At 34.3% G+C, this 20593-nt stretch overlaps 1 protein-coding gene across 7 annotated transcripts in view; it reads right to left on the bottom strand.

Moving 5' to 3' along the window:
- Positions 1 to 20593, bottom strand: part of STK3 (serine/threonine kinase 3) — a 540259-nt gene that overhangs the window by 397212 nt on the left and 122454 nt on the right. For all 7 annotated transcript variants that reach the window (XR_008917553.1, XM_056823277.1, XM_056823275.1 and 4 more), the window contains one exon: positions 17907 to 18021. Coding sequence is in view for 6 of the 7 variants with exons in the window: in XM_056823277.1 (XP_056679255.1) it covers positions 17907 to 18021 (115 nt within the window). In the remaining variant the exon portion in view is untranslated. The remainder of the gene's footprint in view (positions 1 to 17906; positions 18022 to 20593) is intronic.

Raw genomic sequence — 20593 nt, 5'->3', positions numbered from 1 at the left:
CAAAGTTTTTTAACCCAGTTTAAATATTCTGTATTCATGATCAAAATAAATATAATCTTAAGGAAAAGGCTTTTATTGATTATTTTTACAGTATTACATTGGTTTACCACAGCTTATGTGCTTATGCTTATATGCTTAACAAAACTCTATGTCCACAAACCACATTTTTATGTGGTTCCTGGATTTATTTCAGGTAAACCTAGAAATCTCTGAAACTGCCAAAATTGGAACCTGGTCAAAGAGATCAACTGAAACACAGGGATCAGGTCATAAGGAAGCCCTGGAGGAAAATGGGGAAGACATTTTTGTTTTACACACACACACACACACACACACACACACGCATGTATATATGTACGTATGTTTTTTTAAACTCTTACCTTGTCTTAGAACTAATACTGTGTATTGGTTCCAAAGCAGAACAATGGTATGGGCTAGGCAACAGGGATCTGACCAGGGTCACACAACTGGGAAGTGTCTGAAGTCAGATTAGAGCCCAGTGCCTCCAGTCTCTAGGCCTGGATCTCAATCCACTGGACCACCCAGCTACTCCATTGACTATACTTTAAAGAAATCATCTTTGCAATTGAGAGAACAGTGATGAAGCTATAGCAGTAGCCCAAGTGAGAACTCAAGTATACCAAGACAAAGTAATTGCTAAAAGCTGTTATCTGCTATAATCATCATAAAACCAAAGCTTTCTCCTACAATAGCTGACCAAAAGTACAAAAACAGTTCATGATCTATAATCAGAAGTAGATGTAGTGGTCAGTACCATGAGAAGAACCACAGAAGGAAAGGTGGGGTTATCAATAAATAACCCTAAAGACAAAAATCAAACATCATTAAGGCAGTTACCACTTGAGAAAAATATTTAAAATCTCCAGAAAGGAACTAGAGTAAATAGTGTGCCTTCATAGTAGAAAACTAGAACCCAGTTTGCCCAATTAAAAGTATTTTTTTAAAGCACAAAAGCAAATCAAGAAAATAATTTCAAAAATTCTGGATTCCCTTAAATAGTGATTAAAAGCCAAAGTCAAGTGATTAAGGCTATATATATATATATATATATATATATATATATATGGAATCAAAGGAGCACCAAAACCAAAATAATTCAGCATCAACCAAAAACAACTATAGTCACTTGCAAAGTAAAATTCAAAAAGGATATAAATAAAATAAAAATAATAAAATATAAATAAAAGGATATGAAAAAGTTCTGGTTGTCTAAAAATTTAACTATAAAAATGTAAGTTGGATTAAAAAACTCAAACACTGTTAATATAATGAATAATAGCATTGTTATATTAAGAAACTGTACAACTATTGAATCAAAAGCTTCACAATCATATGTGAATTTCTAGCAGAAGACCTTATCAATTATCTCTCCTATCTAAGCATGATTAATCCCATCTTTTTTAACATCACAAACCATTACCAAAAGATTAGAATACTACTGCCCTCTCCCAATATAGTTCAAATGCAGGTGTATGTACTATAAACAAAGCATTCATAAGCTCTAAAAAGAACCTGTAAGAAAACATACAGCTTGAGGGGCAAAAAGGATGAACCAGAAAAATCCCAGATTTAAAGAGCAACTTATTGTCAATTAGAAAACCACTGAAATGCTCGCATAAAGTGTGGTGACATTTATATTGAGATTGTTGATTATAGCAAAGCCTTTGGTTCAGTTCCATATACATGGTTTGTTCATGCACTACAAATATATAAAATGAACCCACAGAATGACTAGAAAACTAGAGTACTCATGGAAAACTGTCTCTGAAACACAGTGCCAACACAATAATGTCATTAGAGAAACAGTTTATATACATTATATTTCTGCCTAGACTTAAATCCATTATCAACTTTCACAAAACAAATTAAGAATAATATCAAAATTAAAGGGGTAAAATAAAAACATTGTGGTGGATCACATGATAAATGAACATAGATTTTTACCATGCTATTTGACAACACTGAAAAAATTCTAACTCCTTACAGAATCTTCTCCAATGGTATTGAGATGTCATTTGGAATTTAGAAATGTAAAATTCTTAATGTAGACAAAGAAAGAGACTGTATGCCATTTACAAATACCTTGGTTTCCTTCAGGCAAAAAACATAGCAAAAATTTATCAGGGACAGAGCTATACTATAGCTGAGTACATAGTTTAAAATAGCCCAAAACCAAACTGAATAGTAAGAATACATTTAAAGCAACTAATACCTATACAATATCTTAATGTATAGTCACTACTAGAAAATGAACCATAGCAGATTTTAAAGGCATTCTAACAAAAACCTATACAATATTAACAAAAGGCAGGGTCCTATTGGCCCAAGGCAGCTATAGAAAGATGAATACTTTTTCACCAAAAAGGAAGAACATTGGTCAACATTCTTAGAGCACTTGCTAAACAGATTGAAATCTTTACAGAAGTACTTACAGAAAAAAAGAACCTCTCACTTCAAAAGCAGCTAAGTAGAACAGTGGATAGAATGCCGAGTTTAGAATCTGGAAGGCACAAGCTCAAATACAGGCCCAGTCTTACTAGCTCCATGACCTTGTACAAATCACTTAATCCCTGCCAAAGTTTCTTCAACTGTAAAGAATGGGGATAATAGCACCAACCTCCCAACATTGTGAGAATCAAATAAGATACTACTTATAGCATAGATTAGGCAATATATAAATGTTAGGTATTATGATTATCAAAAAGCAAAGTAAAGGATGATGGCACTTATATGTCACAGGATGAGACAAACGTAACCATAACTGTTTAATAGTCTATGAAATAGCTGAAATCCAAGAATTAAATCCAAAAAGTCCTGCCATGAGCTATATCTGCATACACTAAGTCAATAATACATAGACAATGAAGCAAATCAGTAGGTGGGTAATTAGGATATGTTTAAAGAAATGTAAAGTTTTGTCAAATAAATCTAAGTGACTGCTATGAGAAATAACATAAAGGTCATTTTTAAGGAGCTCAAAGTCATTAATTGATGCAAATTTCAGAAGGAAACAGCAGAAATCATGCAAGTTGGTAAAAAAATCTGCACTAATCAAATACTTAGAAAAGACTTGATCAAGTAGCCAAAAATAAGAAGCCCACTACTCCATAATAGATATGATGAAGTATGCTTCCCACATCTTATCAAAGAGATTATGGAGTATGAAGGAAGAAAAATACAAATCTACAGACAGAGCCAATGTGTTGATTTCTTTTTGTAGGAGTACATTTATAGAGAAGGCTCAGATTTGCTCTTTGGGAAAAGGGGATTGGTGAATAATGAAAATGATCACCCCTCCCCCCTGAAAAAATAAAAGGAAAAATTAAATGAAATATTTTTAAAATACACAGAATAAAAATGGAAAGATGTTCAGAAGGGAATAAAAAAGCAGGGCAATTTTGATAGATCATGTTAAATTTAAAGTACCTTTTTAAAACTATATGATGAAAGTTCAGAATTTCATATATAATTCTCTTTTCTATCTTTCATGGGAAGAGAAAAGAAAAGAGAGTGAGGAATGAAACAAACACTTATTAAATATCTAGCATGTCAGGCACTGTGCTAATTGCTTTACAAATGTTATCTCATTTGAGCTTCACAACAATCCAGAAAAGTAGGTTATTATAATCTCCATCTTACAACTGAAGAAACTTGAGGCAAGGAGGAAATGACTTGCCCAGGGTCATACTGCTAGTAAATATCTAAGGCCAGATTTGAACTAAAGTCTTCTTGCCTCTAGACCCAGCACTCAACCCACACTAAGTTACCTAGCTATCTTTTTTATATCAAAATGCTCATGTTTAAGTTCATAATAAAAAAGAAAACTTTTAAAATAAATTAACAATCAACAAATTTGCAAACTATAAATACAAATCCCCAAATATCCTTGAGAATCCAACAATAGTTCTGAGTCATCTGACCAGCAAGGCAGAGAACTAGACATTTTCTCCGATCCTCACAACCTCTCAAACCTTTCCTAAGAATTATGTGAAAAAGATAAAGAAATATCAGCTGTCTCAACAGGCACCAAGAACCCTAAACAAGGTTAAAAAAAAAAACACCAACAACTTCATGAATTAACAGCATAGAGGGATAATCCCTAATTTTTTTTTTTTAATAAAAACCCTTACCTTCCGTCTTGGAGTCAATACTGTGCATTGGCTCCAAGGCAGAAGAGTGGCAAGGGCTAGGCAATGGGGGTCAAGTGACTTGCCCAGGGTCACACAGCTAGGAAGTGGCCGAGGCCAGACCTGAACCTAGGACCTCCCGTCTCTAGGGCTGACTCTCAATCCACTGAGCTACCCAGCTGCCCCTGATAATCCCTAATTTTTAAAGAATTTACACAGCACCCTTCTTACCACCCACTACACTCCAGTAGGGCGAAGCAAATCTACCACAGACTTGCAACAATCTAACTCTACACCCCTTCTCTTCCAGTGCCAGGAAAAACCAAAATGCAGAAAGCTGCTCCAGCTGGGATAAAAGTATAGTAATATTTTGTGCTGTACCAGAACTCAGGCAGAAACCCAATGCATGAAGGGACTTGGAGTGGGACACCTGGGCACAGGGCTTTGAAGAAAGAGCCTACTATCCAGCTAGGGGCAGTTATGCGCCCAAAGATGTCTCTTAAGGCACAGGCCAAAACCAGTAAAATGTGAATTGGCCAGCCTAGGAGAAGTCTGAGATAGCTTAGAAGTCTAATCCCAGGGAAATCATAATCAAAGAGAAAGGAATCAAAAAGTGAGCAATCAAGGAATATAAAGAGAACTTGACAAATAATTTACACTAGAAAGAGATCATCATCACAAATTCAATTGTTGCTCACAATGTACCTGGACACAACACTGATTAGTAAAACTTTTCTTTTTAAACCCTTGCCTTCCCTTAGAATCAATATTAAGTATTGGTTCTAAGGCAGAAGCAGTAAGGGCTAGGCAATGGGTATTAAATGTCTAGCCCAGGATCACACAGGTAGGAAGTGTCTGAGGCCATATTTGAACCCAGGACCTCCCTTCTCTAAGCCTGGTTCTCAATCCACTGAGCCACCTAACTGCCCCCTGATTTGTAAACTTTTAATAAAACTTAATAACATTGTACCAAATACATAAAACCCAAGGTGTACTGGTTATGGTATGCTTAACAATCAATTCTATGGAAAAGTAGAACATCCTTTTAAATTTAATCTGTATTATCTTTTTCTTCATTCCTTTAAGTGTAGAGTAATCAACAAAACACTAAATCAAACCATAATGAATAGTATTTGCCAATTTCCCAGGTACAAATGTTCATGCTGAAAATTTAACAAATGATCCAAGTATAAGGTAGTTCCAGTACACTCCTGCTTATAACCTCTAAACTTTATAGAATGAAATCAATAACACAAACATAACTCATTATCTTTCTACAAAAACCTACTATTCTTTCATACTTTCCTCTTACTGACAAGGAACTAGCACCTCTAGATGAAGGCATACAAAGACCTTTTCAGGGCTGCTCATTCACCTTTAGAATCGACCTTTTACCCAACTGTCACCTATGGCTACAAGAAGAAGAAGAAGTCACATTCTAGTAAAAAGTCTCAACTAAATCAACAGTCCTCAAACTCATCAATGAGTTAGAGGAATGTCTACCCCAAGCATGTGAAGACTTTCTCCACTGGAATGGACAAATAAGAACAATTGGTTCCAACAGTCATGAAGGTTGCAGAAGCAGGATCTGTAGAGCACTTAGAATATAGTCAGCCATTGAAGATGCCAAGATTATCCACCTCATCTGGGATCAGTGTCAGCTATTCTCCTGACTTCTGTCTTGCTACTGGACTTCAATGACTCTGGAAGAAAGAGTGAGGCTGACAACTCTGCAACTCTGCCTCACTTAAATCCAATTTATAGGTAAAGCAAGACATCACCCTGTAATATCATTGGTCCTCTTCAAAAAAGAAAGACCAACCATGACAACATTACTAACAAGGGTATCACCAGCCTTCCTAGATTTCCCAACTCAATGTTTTCCTCATTTCTTTACTCCCTCCTCACCCTATATATTCACTCAGTTGCCAAATCTTGTCAATTCTATCACTACAAAATCTCTTATATATGGCCTTTCCTACTTACAAAGTAATTCAGGCCTTCAGGAACTGTTCACTAGTTCAAGTCTTAACTCTTGCCTGGACTACTGAAATAGCTTCCTATTTGATCTCTCTACCGTTAGCCTCTTTCTACTCCATTCTATCCTTCACAGAAGTACCAAAATCATCTTTTTTTTGTCCGGATTTGGTCAGATTACTCTTTTTACCAAATAAGCCTAAGTGGCTCCCTATTACTTCTAGAATCAAATATACATTCCTCTGACTTATAAATTTCTTCAGTCAAGGTCATTCTGACCTTTACAATCTTCTTACACATTACATCCCTGTGGATGCCCTGCAATCAAGCTGTATTAGTTTCCTTCCTATTCCAAAGGCAAGATACTCCATCTCCCATCTTTGCTCTGGCTCTCCCCCTTGCCTAGAATATACTTCTCTTCCACCTCTTGAAATCTCTGGTTTCCTTTAAGATTTGGTTAAAACAATATCTTAAACTTTAAACATTTTGTGATTCCTCCAGCTGCCAACAAACTCCTTCCCAAAACTATTCTATACTTATTTCATATATAGGGAATATGTTTATATATGTAAATATAGATAGCTTAGATATATATTCAGTAGGTATAAATACACATCATCATTATCACCAATTATCATTATCATCAATTCTTTTAGGATATAAGCTCACTGAAGGCAGGCTGTGTTTCCCTTTTGCTTCTGTATCTCCCAACTTGTTTACTGATCAATAAGCTCTCTAATTAAAGACAATGAAAGAAATCAAAAACATATGAGAACAGGATGAAGAATATACTCTATCCTTCCATCCTGTTTGCTACTGGTGTTATCCCAAAGATGATGTTAGTGTATCTAAAGAAGATAAGCTTATGTTCCAACACTTTTTACTCAATTACAAAAAGCAGTCATTTCATATACTTATTCAATAATAAAGGAAACATTAAACATAAACAAAAGTTGTCCCAGCACTACTTCTATGTGAACTTCAAATATAAGAAAAATGATAAAGATACAATATTAATAAAAAACCTCTTTTAAAGTTTTGTAAACCATTTTATTCATACTTCACTGACCCAATTATCCCCATTTTATAAATGAGGAAATTGTAACAGAGAGGTTTAGTCAGTTGCCTAGGGTTACACTGACTCTGAGTAAATTCTGAGATGGGACTTAAGCCCAAGACTTTCTGACTCCAGATGGAGCACTCTATGCACTGGACCATTCTGTCTGTAAATGGTGAGTCATTAAGCTACTAAATGAGGCAAAAGGATGATCTCAGGATCTGAGATAGGACTAAAATTTCAGGTGGGTGTTAAGTGGAATCAGAAAAGAAAGTTAGAAGGATTCGAGAGAGATAATTTCAAAAACTAACACATTAGTTACTCGTGAAACTTATTTTTTAAGCAGAATTACAATTACTCTATATACCAATGTCAAACTCTACTTAGAAAAATTAAAACAAGAAGTCCCATCAGCCCCAAAACTTACTTCAAAAGAACTGCTGGAAATAAAATACAGACCATATGTGGACTGAAGCCATTTGGGAGCTTTAAATGTAAAAATGGCAACATGGAGTTTACATTAAACTGTACTCAAAAAAGTATGTACACACTAACAATATAATGCTGAGATTATATAGACTTCCACAAACAAACCGGTATGCTTCTACCTCCCTCCAAGTTACAAACATTTGTAAAATTAAAACTATGATAGGAAAGACATCTGTATTTATCTAAACAGTTATTGATAATATGTTTATAAAAATGCAAAAGCAGAATCCATAATTGGCCAGGGTAAATTTCAACAGAAATATTTCATAAAGATTTCCTCATTGAAAACAGAGGCAACAAAACTAAAGAGTTAGAATTTTTCTCAAGACATTTTTTTTTAGGTTGTGAACGAGCCTCCTTCATGCATTTCTTTTAGAAAAAGAATCTTAAAAAGTGCTTAAGTATAGAACTGTTTTTTAAATTCCTTATGGAAGGGGTTTATATATTAAAGTTTGTTCATCATACTTGTTGAGTAACTGTCAGGTGGAAGACACTCACACTCTAGAGCAGCATTGGTGAGCCTTTTAGAGATCACGTGCCCAAACTGCACTCTCAAGTCACCTGTGAGCCATCCCCACCCCCACATTACCCCAGACAGCAGAGGGAGGAAGTACTCACATTTGGGCTGCTGGGTAGAAGGGCAGGACATGTGAATATTGTCCTCAGGCAAGGTGAAGAGGGGGAATGGGGCAGCTCCCTCCAGCATGCCCAAGCACATGTGCCAGGCCTTTGCCAAATGACTCTAGAGGACTCAGATGCAGTTTCTGTCCTCCAAGGACTTATAATATGTTAAAAATTATATATATAATCTTCATATATATATATATGTATATATATATATACTATGTATATATAAATAAATATAAGTTGTCACATGAAAAGTTTCTTAAGAATATATTACATAAGTTGCAAGACAAAACCAAATAGGCTTCTTAGGCACAGCCTACACCCCATCCTAAGTAGAGATTTCAAACTGCTGTTTATATGATGCAATCAATATATACCATATGTTAACATGCCCTTTAGTAGAGGTGTAAGGATCTCAGCCTCCAAAATTCTCTGCTGAGGCCAAAACCAGAATAACAGGAAAATGTTTATTTAACAAAATAAATATTCAATACAACATGTTAATTTGTAGTCTTCTAAGTCACTATGTTTGAGTTTGATACCACCAAATCTTGATCCAAAAGCAAATCTCATGTTGGTACCTCAAATGCAAAAACCCAACATAACAGTTCTATGACACAAATAGACCTAGATAAATATAAACCTGGTAAATTATGAAAACCACGTATTGCCATTCCTGATTCCCCACCACTTAACTGTTAATACTTCCCCCCCAAAAAAAAATTACCTTGTACTTATTTTTATGTACACCCATAAACTGACTCTTCAATAGAACATAAAGTCTTTAAGAGGACATGATTTCCTTCTGTCTATATATTTAGCACTTATCAGAGTGCCTAGCACAGAAGATGCACTTAAATGCTGGCTAATCTACTGCCCAGTGTAGTCCATTCTTCCTCTTGTTTGTTTACTCCACTATTAACAGATCTGGAATCAATATAATAACTTTTTTTATAACCCTTAAGCTGATACTGGATTTGTTTCCAAAAGTTTCTAAATAAATACCTTAATTAAACTTTATCTTACCTTGTTGGCACATACATATGCATGAAGAGTAAATAATTATTTTGACCATGATTATAGGTTAATGATCCTACGGGATCTGGATTTATACTTCATCTGAGACACTTAAAGAGGTTTTAATCCAAAAAATTAAAAAGGTAATATCTGTAGAATTAAATAAGCTTTTCTGTGGGTTTGTTACACAGAAAACATAAATAGTATTTAGATGAATCATTATTTTCTAGGACGCTCTATTTGCAACAGTTACCAGTTAAGTGATATATCAACTGGGTCAAATGAGCTATGATATACACTGTTTTGAACTACATAAAGTATTTCCTTTTTAAGTTTACATATCAGGTTCTAAAAAAGCAAAACAGCAGTATTAATGGCTTAAGATTTCAATCTTAAATTATAAATAATAATGCTTAGGGGACATAGAGTCATATTCTTTTATAGAGAGAAAGTACTTCTGTCTGAGGTGGTAGAAGAGGGCTTCATGCAGGAAATATATTCCGAAATACAACTTCCATCACGACTGGCTGTACCCTATGCCCAGAATGTTCTCCCTTCTTACTTCTGTCTTAGAATCTCTGACTTCTTTCAGTGCTCAATCATCTAACAACTTCAACAGAAACCCTTTCCCAGTCCCTCCAGCTACTACAGCCGTTTCCTTTAAGTTTGCCTTCCATCTACTCTGTATGCTTCCTGTATGTACCTATATATTTAATACTTTCTCCTCTCTTAAGATGTAAGCTCTTTGAAAATAGGTGGTGTTTTTTGCCTTTCTTTGGATGTCCAGCAGTTAGGATTCTTACTGGAACAGAGTGAACACTTAATTAATTCTTGTTGACTAGATGTGATTTCTTCAGATGGGAAGGTGAAGATCCTGAATGACATGAGCAAAAGTAGAAATACAAAAAAATACAAGGTCTATAAAGTCAAAGGGGGTAACTATGTAGCTCAGTGGATTGACAGCCAGGTCTAGAGACTGGAGGTCGTGGGTTCAAAAATGGCCTCAGATACTACTTCTCTATGTGACCCTGAACAAGTCACTCAATCCCCTTTACCTAGACCTAACTGCTCTTCTGCCTTGGAACCAAAACACAGTATTTATTCTAAGACAGAAGGTATGGATTTAAAAAAATAAAGTAAAAGAAAGGATTTTAAAAGCTATGATCTCAAAGGACATTTTATTTTTTAAATTGTTTTTACTGATATTTTCTATTTCTTCAATCACTATATTCCATATATCTCTTCCCCTTCTAAGGTCATATGACAATTTTTTTTAGGGAGGGAATAAAGTCAACACAACTGATCAAAATACTAAAAAAAGTCCAGAAATGAGTACAATGTCAAATCTCCGCATTTGAGTCTCACTTGATCTTTATAACTGTTATGTTTACTTTTGATTTTTTAGTGTGTAGTCATTTTTGCCATTTACATTATTGTAGTCACTGTGTATATTTTTGCTTCTCTTGGCTTACTTCACTTGTATCAGTTGATGCAGTTCTTTTTCATAATACATATTTTGTACAACACAATAGTGCTCTCATTCTCACATTCATGTATCACACCTTGTTTAGCCATTCTCCAACTGATGGGCATTTATTTTGTTTCCAGTTCTTAACTATCACAAAAAGTGCTTTTAATCACATGTTAAAGCACATGAAGTCATCTTTCTTATTGACGACTTTCTAGAGATATAAGTCTAGTAATCATCTGTGGTTCAAAGGGTATGGTCAATTTAGTCATTAATTTGAATAATTCCAAATTGCCTTCCAAAATGGTTGTACTATTTCATAGCTCTCCTAATAATGTATTAGTGTGTCTATCTTCCAACCCCCACCCAAAGTTGATTATGATCATGTTTTGTCATTTTTGCCCATTTCCAGATTGTGGTCTTTCAAAAACTCAGACTTATTTTAATTTGCATTTCTCTTATTCGCAGTAATTTGGAGCATTTTTTTCAATGTGGTTGTGAATACTTAACAACTCTTTTGAAATGTTTTCTAATTACTGGAAAGATTATCTACATGATGAATGATTCAGATCCTGCTTTTCAGAATTAATGTTCTTTATAACTTCAAACATTTGACTTCAAAAAAGTTATAAATTCTCTATAATGTGCAGGGAAATTATGCTTCCCTCTGATACTTTTATGAATCTAAAAACTGATAACCAACCCTTTGCAATGTTTATGCATCCAAGAAAAATTTAGTTCACCATTATTTATTTATTTCATGTGTTCATTCAAAGTTTTTCTTAAAATCATGAAATTCTAGGACCAATAGGTTTGTTGAAGATCACTTAGCACCCCCAACCTCTTAATTTATCAATGAAAAAATAAGTCCCTACAGGATTAAATAAGAGAAATGATCATGATCCCAGAGCTGGAAGGTAGCAGAGTTAGGAATAGAACCTACATCTCTTAACTTCCTATCAAGTAATCTTTTCACTATCCCATACTGAATCCCATCAATGTTTTCTCAGCAGCCCAGAAGGTTTATTATTACCCTAAAAAAAACAAAAGACTCCTTGGAGGTAAGATTTCATTAAGGTATTACTCTGCCTACCCAACACTGTTATCAAACCATTAGTACTACCACAACCATTAAGGAAGAGAGACACCCTGGCACATTACACCAGTGTTCCACTTTAATTCTCTATTGGTAGAGATACAAATTGATACAGTCATTCCAGAAAGCAACTTATAACTAAGTTTCAAAAGTTACAGAACTATATTATTCTGACCCAGGGAAACCATAATAATGCCTTTATCTGAAAGAGATCAAAGAAAGAGGGAAAGGGTACTAAATGTACAAAAATATTTACTGTTGCTCTTTTGGTGGTAACAAAGAATTGGAAACAAAGGAGGTATTCCTCGACTGAGGAATATCTGAACATACTATGGTACATTCATGTAATAGAATACTATTACACCATAAGGAAAGACAAAAAGTAGAGTTTGAAAGAAAGATGGGAAGACCCATATGCAAAAAGAAGTGAACAGAACCAGAAGAATATACTATATTATAACATCAAAATTATAAAAATGAATAATTGCAAAAGACAATCAACACAATGATCAATTACAATGCCAAGGGATTGATGATAAAGAATGCTATCCATTCCCTAGCAGAGAGTTGGACTAAATCTGTAAATTTGTAGACTAAAATACATTAGACATAACCCAGATGAGAATTTGTTTTCCTTAACTATGCATATTGCTTAGAAAGGCTTTGGTTTTCTTTTTTTCTTTCTTTTCTGAAGTCATGGGGACTTGGGATGAAGTAAGAGGGAGAGAAAATAAATACTAAATGTTAAGTAATTTTTAAGTAATTAAAAAAACAACAAGAAGTGTTCCAAATTCTATTTCAAACACTGAGATAGATTAAATCCCCAAAGGCCTTTATCATTTAAATTGTCATATGAATCTACCTTCCATTACATTGGTTCCCCAATTCTATTAATCCTTCCTCACCGATTTAGGGGCAAGCATAATACCTCCTCCTTCACTTTTAATCCTATTCTGATTAGCACTATTCCAAATAAGTCTGGCTCTGAAATTATGACTGTACTCTTTGGAGCACCCACTCCATTCTAAACAAATTCTATTACATCCTCAAATTTTTGAACCAACATTCCTTCCACCTCCTCACTTTAACTGATTCCTGGCTTTCCCCAGAGGAGACCACATTCTTTGCAATCCTCTTCTTTGGAGGCTGCTATTCCCCTTGACCTTCAATACTAGAAAAAGGAATATTCCTTGCTCTAAATAGCTTCAAGGCTACTGATTCTCAAACTATAGTCCAGGTACTCCTGAGATTCCCAAAAACCCTTTCATGAGTTTCAAAATATAAACTAAAATTTTAATTAAAATTTTCATTTCTAATACATGCTGGAGAAATAACCCATATAAATAAACATCCTTTGAGATCCTCAATAAATTATAAGAGCCTAAAGAGTTCTTGGGACCAAAAAGTTTGATAACTCCTGTTCTACACCTGCACCTTCATTTTAACTTCACTAACTCTTTCTGTGTCACCACCTAATTTCCCATGTTTGAAACCTGGGTTTATCATTATTTCTTCTCTCTTACTACTCATATCTAATCAATTACCAAGTTCTACAAATTCTTCCTCCACAGTATCTCATATCTATCCCCTCTTCTTTATCCCCATTTCTACCACCCTCATTTTAAAGTCCTCATAAATACCTGTTTCGATTACTGTAGATGCACCAACTCTCTCCACCCTACTCTATTTCATCATTCATATTGCTACTATTTTAATCTTTCCTATTATGTCAATCCAAGATTCAAAAATGTTCAATGACTTTTTATTTCCTATTAAGGCAAGTAGAAATATAATTCCTGACATTCAAAGCTATCCAAAACCTAGACCCACTCTTTCTGGTCTTAATTCACATTTTCCCTTCCCTACCCTCTACTCAAACAGTAAATTGTGCTGACCAGAAATTTCCTACCTCTGAGGTTTTTCTTATACAGTTCTTTATGCCTGAAGTGTTATCTCTTCTCTTATTGCTTAATGAATTCCTACTCATCCTTTAAAGTACTTTCCAAATAATATTTCTTCTATGAAGTCTTCCCAGGCTATTGTTAACACTCTTCTTCCTTAGACCTGTTGTTTTGCAACTATGTTTATCTTATAATAGTCATAGTCAGTTTTCTGTCTTATTCTCTACTAGACTATAAGTTCCAGAAAAGAAAATATGATGTCTTATCTAAATTTTGTATCTCCATTAACACATAACAATACTTTAGATAAATAGATATTTAATAAATATATGTTGAATGAATATCAGTGTTTTATGTTTAAGAAGAATATAAGGCAGTGATATTTTTTCAAAGGAAAAAAATTGATCTTGTAATAACATAGCACCACAACCCTGAGAAGTACTTAATAAATATTTTCTAATGATTTTATGTTTAATTGTTTTCAAGTTTGTGTCTTTTGATGACACAGTGTTAAGAGAGTTTTTCTTAATTTCTCCCTTTTTCTCTTTAAGAGGCAAGGGAACAAAAATATTTCTGAATAAGAGCCCCCCTGCTGTGCAGGTGGCAGTTGATGACAGTTAGGAGGCTGTGGATGACTGTTGGTAGGTGAGCTGCAGGTAGTAGGAAAGGGCTTTTGTCTCTGGGTTCCCTGAAGAGCAGAAGTGTCTATCTGTGGCTCTGAGACAAACTGGCATTTGAAAAAATAATTGACAGTGGGTAAAGAGAAACAGAGTTAAGGAGGTGAAAGGTGATAAATACTGATTGATTAATGCTTATTGATTAACTTAGAAAGGTAGTAAGATAGTGGGTATATTCTTAAATAGACAGAGTAGGTAGATAGGCCAGGCTTTGCCTGGCAAAAAACACTGTCCTTCAAGGCTGATAGATTTAGGGTGTTTTTTAGAAATTTTATTTATATTTGGGATCTCAAGTATAGGTATAAAAGTTCTCTCATTTTCCTCCTTTCTATATCCTATTCGAACTTTCCTCAAAATAAACTAAGTGTTTTGTTTTACCAAACTGCTTTTCTGACTTTTGTTTAAACTCCTACCCCAAAATTTAATCCTTCACAACAGGACAGCCCAGAAAACTTAAAACTGCACTAAGATTTTTGAGACACACTTTTTGTACATTTTTTCCCATTATGACAGGAAGTAAATGTTTTAAAAGTTTGCCAAATACCTCTAAGTTCAGGTCCTCAGTATATTCCACCTAGATCATCACCAAAGCCCCATAATAGTTCCACCTGCCTCATCTTCCCTCTCTTTAATTCAGCCTTCACACAGCTGCCAAACTGATATTCCTAAAGCACAGATCAAACCACTGTCATTCCCTTGCTCAAGATGATCCTCCTATAGAAAACTTGTTGAAGGATACGGAAGATACAGTATGCATAAGTTGCAATCTGCACCATTGGAGGGAACTCCCAAATCAATGAATTCATACATCCAGTTGAATATTGGCTGAAAATTCACAATACCTACTATATAATGGCTCGCACAGAGTAGCCATTTAATAAATGCTTATTGAATGAATAAACTACAAATTTTAAATCATGTCTATTTAAGATAATTTCCCTATGCTCTTATGTATGGAGAAAAATGAAATGAGAACTCTTCTAGAATATTATAAATTTTCAAATATTTTCTCAAATAAAGTAAATTGAAATATCTTTTAAAGTCTATTTTGTTTCTTTTTTTTTTTAAACCTTACCTTCCGTCTTGGAGTCAATACTGTGTATTGGCTCCAAGGAAGAAGAGTGGTAAGGGCTAGGCAATGGGGCTCAAGTGACTTGCCTAGGGTCACACAACTGGAAATGTTTTTTGTTTCTTAATGGTAACAAATAAACTATGCCACATTCATAATACAAAAGGTGTCATTAAAATATAAAAACAAGAATAAGGAGGAAATTTACTTTTGCCAGCTTCACATGATCTGGCTTCATATCACCATTATAAATTTTAAATTAAGTATAAGATCTGAGTTTAACCAAAATGATTTTTATAACAATTTATAAAGATTTCATCTTTGATATGGATTAAATCCACTTTCTAGCTTATCTGTGAGAAAGCACTATTTCTCTAACCATGCCAGGATTATCTGATTTACATAAAATCTAATAAGGAACTAGGAAATTTTTTAAATACATAATTAAAATGTCACAGATCACCTAACCTTTTCTGTCAAAACAGGGAACATTTAACTCCTGCTTCACTTCCTTTAAAAGAAATTCTATTTACTTCATTTTTCCCAACAGGAAAAAAAATCAGTACAGTAAACTTTCAAGTTACTTCCCCTAATCAAACTTTAAAATGATTTTGGTTAACCACAAATTGACTCAAGTATTGAAGCATTTTTTGACTGTATTTTACTGGAACACTTCTGAAAATATATAATGTCATATAGTAATTATGTAACTGTTCTACTGAATTATAAATTATCCCACTGATTAGTCTTTATAGTTATTTCACAGGTAAATGGGGCAGCTCTTCCACCTATAAATTATTTCTAAAACTAACTTGATGCATTTCTATTTTAAAATAGCTATTTTGTATAAATAGCTCTCTTATTTAGGGTTAAAACATAACCATAAAAAGATTTTAATTACATTTTACTAAATTGCATCACAAAAATCCATAAAGTTACAATCTGCCAACATTACTTTCAAACATCCTGGAATGATTAGCAAAAAATATACCTTTCAATAGACTCTGAAAATTCAGAAGCATATTATATTTAACTGTGGTTTTAAATATTTTAATTTTTTTTTACTATTCACTTGGATAACCAGAGTATTTAGAATATCCCAATTACAAAATAAACTTATCCTGTCTTCGAACCTACTCAGATATGAAATGTCACTAAATTATTGAATAAAATATAAACCAAGTTTATTATATGCATTTTTATAACCAGGCATTATGTATTTTCTAATTTCAAAGATTTTTTTCCAGAGGACTCATTAACCCACATAATACTTATATGCAACATTAAGGGAATAAATGTTATGAGGTAATAAGGCAAAAAAATATGCTATATTAATAAATTAGGCTGCAAATATTCCATGAACTAAAGAGATTTTAGACTGATTCTCTTAAAAGAGAATTCCTGCTCAGTACTTCCTAGAATCTTATGTCTGCATATTGACTCTGGTCATGTTTCTTATGCCTTTCCCTCCCTTCCCTTACAACCTTCACTTCACGCCATACCACCTCAACTTCTATCTTTTTTCTGATAGGTAAAATCAAATCACCATCATTGTAACTTCCTGGACCAATATTCCCTTTCTTGTCCATTATTCCTCTATATGTGTTGTTTCCTTCCCTTAAACTGTAAGTTCCTTCATGGCAAGGGCTGTCTATCTAGTTTGTATTTGTCTCTCTAGTGCTTGATACACAGTAAGCACTTCAAAGGGTCAAAGGATCATACATTTAGAATTTTAAAAGGCCATAGAGGCCATGGAGTCCAACAGTCTCATTTTAATAATGAGAAAATTGAGGTCCAGAGAAGTAAATTACTTAGGAACACCAGATGACTAAGGCAAGATTTGAACCTGTGTCTTCCTGACTCCAAGTCCAGTGACCTATCCACTACACCATGCTTACCTTCCTTCATTCATCTATTAAGTAGTTTATTCATTTGTTTATTTATTCAGTACAGTTTTTTCCCCAAACAGTTCCTTCCCTAGCAATATTCTGAATATAGATCCTTTAGAATTTTTAAGTCTGGACCTGCAATATCATTAGAGTAGGGAACTTCCTCCACCACTGTTTGTGGCTCTGAGACTTGGCAAGTAGGTGGTATATGAATTCAAATCCAGTGTTAGAAATGAACAAATTTTTTAATCCTCAGTTTCCTCATTTTCTTTAAAAATAAGGATAACACCAGCAATGAAGTATCTTGCAAACCTCAGTGATAAATAAATGCTATCTATTAAATGACCTGCCCATCATCATAGAGATAGCATCTGAACCCAGATTTTCTTGACTTCAAAGATAATCTATCCACTATGCCATGTTCTATCTCTAGAGAAAACATGAGAGGAAATTAATTTCAAAATAAAATTCAGTATTGAAAAGTCACTTACTGTCTTATTCCGTAATCGAATTATGTCTGAAACAGAGCCAGCTCCGCAGTATTCCATAACAATCCAAAGGTCAGTATTCTTAAAGTAACTTCCATAGTACTTTACAACATAGGGGCTAAAGAGAAACAAAAAATGATTAAAACTTTATAAATTCCAGAAGTAGAGACTTCCCCCAATAAATGGTATTTTAAACACATCATGATGTTACAAGTGAATGTCATTATCTGAATTACATCAATTCTGCACAGTTAGGCTTTAATCCATAAATGGAATTAAATAAGATCATAAACAATAGGAACAAATTTCCAGTTGTTTACGTCATTCCTAAGATAATATAGACCTAATTTATATAAATTCTATATTCTACTAATCAAACACACATTATGACAATAGCATTCCATATAATATTTAATATAATTTAAAATAAAGCACCTAAAGACACATCTTGTAACCACTACCTCTGGAGTGTAGGCCCTGTACAGACATATGGTTTCAATGAAATATTAACATTCAAATAAAAAAAGATGCTATTTCAGGATTGCTACCAATAAAAAAAAATACTCTCTCCTGGTTTATCCTTTGAAAATTCTGGTTTTTAATGCATTTTGAAAAATTACCCAGCACTTTCAACTATTTTCAATAATCCTGAACTGGGAAAAAATCCATCTCTAACATCAGTATCTTCCTAATGGTGCCACATGAATGAGAGTCATAAAATATAATAATTTCCAAAGAATTAAGTCACAAACAATTCACAGAACAACAGAAAGGCACATGGTACTCAACAGTGATCTGCCCATCAATGAAACAAGTGCCTCCCATGAAATGAGTAAATATATGTGGTACGAAGAAAAAAAAAAGAGGGGAGATATACATCAAAAATGAGGCTCAGCAAGATATGGACAATGCCCTGGCATCCTGGAGTTGGGAAAGAACAAAAGGACTAAAAACTCCAGTGAACTGCTACATAGAATTTTTACAGTAGAATATGAATGCCAATAGTACAGGATGAGAAAGTATAGAATGATTTTGATCTGCATCACTGAAAACAGACTGTTATCAAGTCCAAAAAAGAGTACTCTCTTTCCAAATAAAATTCAAAAGCAGAAACCGATCCTAAATGTTTTTGAAGTTAGTGCATTCTGTACTCAAAAGTCAATATAAATAGCAGTGATTAAGAACCTACAAAGGACCAGACAATGTACAATGTGATGAAGATACAAAGAAAGGCAAAAAATAAAAAAAAGGCCCTGCTTTCAAGAAGTTTACTTAATAGGAGAAAAGAGACATAAAAAATTATGTAGAAAGAAGATATATAGAGAACAAATTGAGAGTTGTCTCAAAAGTGAGATTTAGGACAAAACATTTCTTGGAAGTGAGATTTTAACTAAGACTTAAAGGATTCCAGAGAAGCTAGAAGGTAGAGATGAAGTGGGAGAGAATTCCAAGGATGGGGGACAGCCAATGGCAATGCCTGGAGTCAGAAGATAGAATATTTTATGCAAAGATTAAGTAACAAGGCCAGGGACAATGAATCAAAAGAGTACAAGGTAGAGAATAAGCTTTAAGAAGACTGGAAAGGTAGGATAGAACCGAGTAATGGAGTACTTTAGAAATCACACAAAGAATTTTACATTTGGTGCAGGTGGTAATAGGGAGTCATTGGAGTTGATTAAATATTGGGGAAGGGTGAGGTGTTATATTCTTAGATCTGCATTTTAGGAAGATCTCTGAAATTTCTTCCAGTTCTACCTTTCTGTTACTTTAGATCTATGTATAAGATTGCAGATCTGATCAAAGATTTTCTCAACCCTAAATATGGCAGCAATTCAGGGTAATGACAGTTTTTGCAAAAGTACATTTGCTAGGAAAATACATGTGCCTACTTGGCCCAAAATAACAGTTCTTGGGCAATATTCATGAAGCCCAGGTCCTGTACGGAGGGGCAGAGCATTGAATTTCCTAGTTAATATGAATCTGGAATATATGGTTTTTGCCAGGAAATGAAGAAATTTTGGTTACTACCTTTGTCCCAGTTAAACTCTTAGGGATGGAGGTAGTTGGGTAGCTCACTAAATTGATAGCCAGGCCTAGAGATAGGAGATCCTAGGTTCAAATCTGGCCTCAGACACTTCCTAGCTGTGTGACCCTGACAAATCACTTAATCCCCATTGTCTTAGCCCTTACTGCTCTTCTGCCTCGGGACCAATACACAGTATTGATTCTAAGGTGGAAAGTAAGGGTTTAAAAAAAACTCTTAGGGATAAGATCTTCTAAAGAGAGAATGGGATTCCCTGATGCAGTATAATCTTTACAGAAAAGAGGATTATTTACATAGTTCCACATAGCATTATTCTTTAAGATCCAAGTTAGTACTGTGCCCAAAGGGCAATAAAAGACTGTCTGCCCTTTGATCCAGCCATAGCACTGCTGGGTTTGTACCCCAAAGAGATAATAAGGGAAAAGACTTGTACAAGAATATTCATAGCTGTGCTCTTTGTGGTAGCCAAAAATTGGAAAATGAGGGGATGCCCTTCAATTGGAGAATGGCTGAACAAATTGTGGTATATGTTGGTGATGGAATACTATTGTGCTAAAAGGAATAATAAAGTGGAGGAATTCCATGGAGACTGGAACAACCTCCAGGAAGTGATGCAGAGTGAGAGGAGCAGAACCAGGAGAACATT

The sequence above is a fragment of the Monodelphis domestica genome, chromosome 3 (assembly GCF_027887165.1).
Source record: "Monodelphis domestica isolate mMonDom1 chromosome 3, mMonDom1.pri, whole genome shotgun sequence".
Lineage (NCBI taxonomy): Eukaryota > Metazoa > Chordata > Mammalia > Didelphimorphia > Didelphidae > Monodelphis > Monodelphis domestica.
The sequence above is the reverse complement of the archived record's forward strand: the minus strand, read 5'-3'. Positions and strand labels throughout refer to the sequence as shown.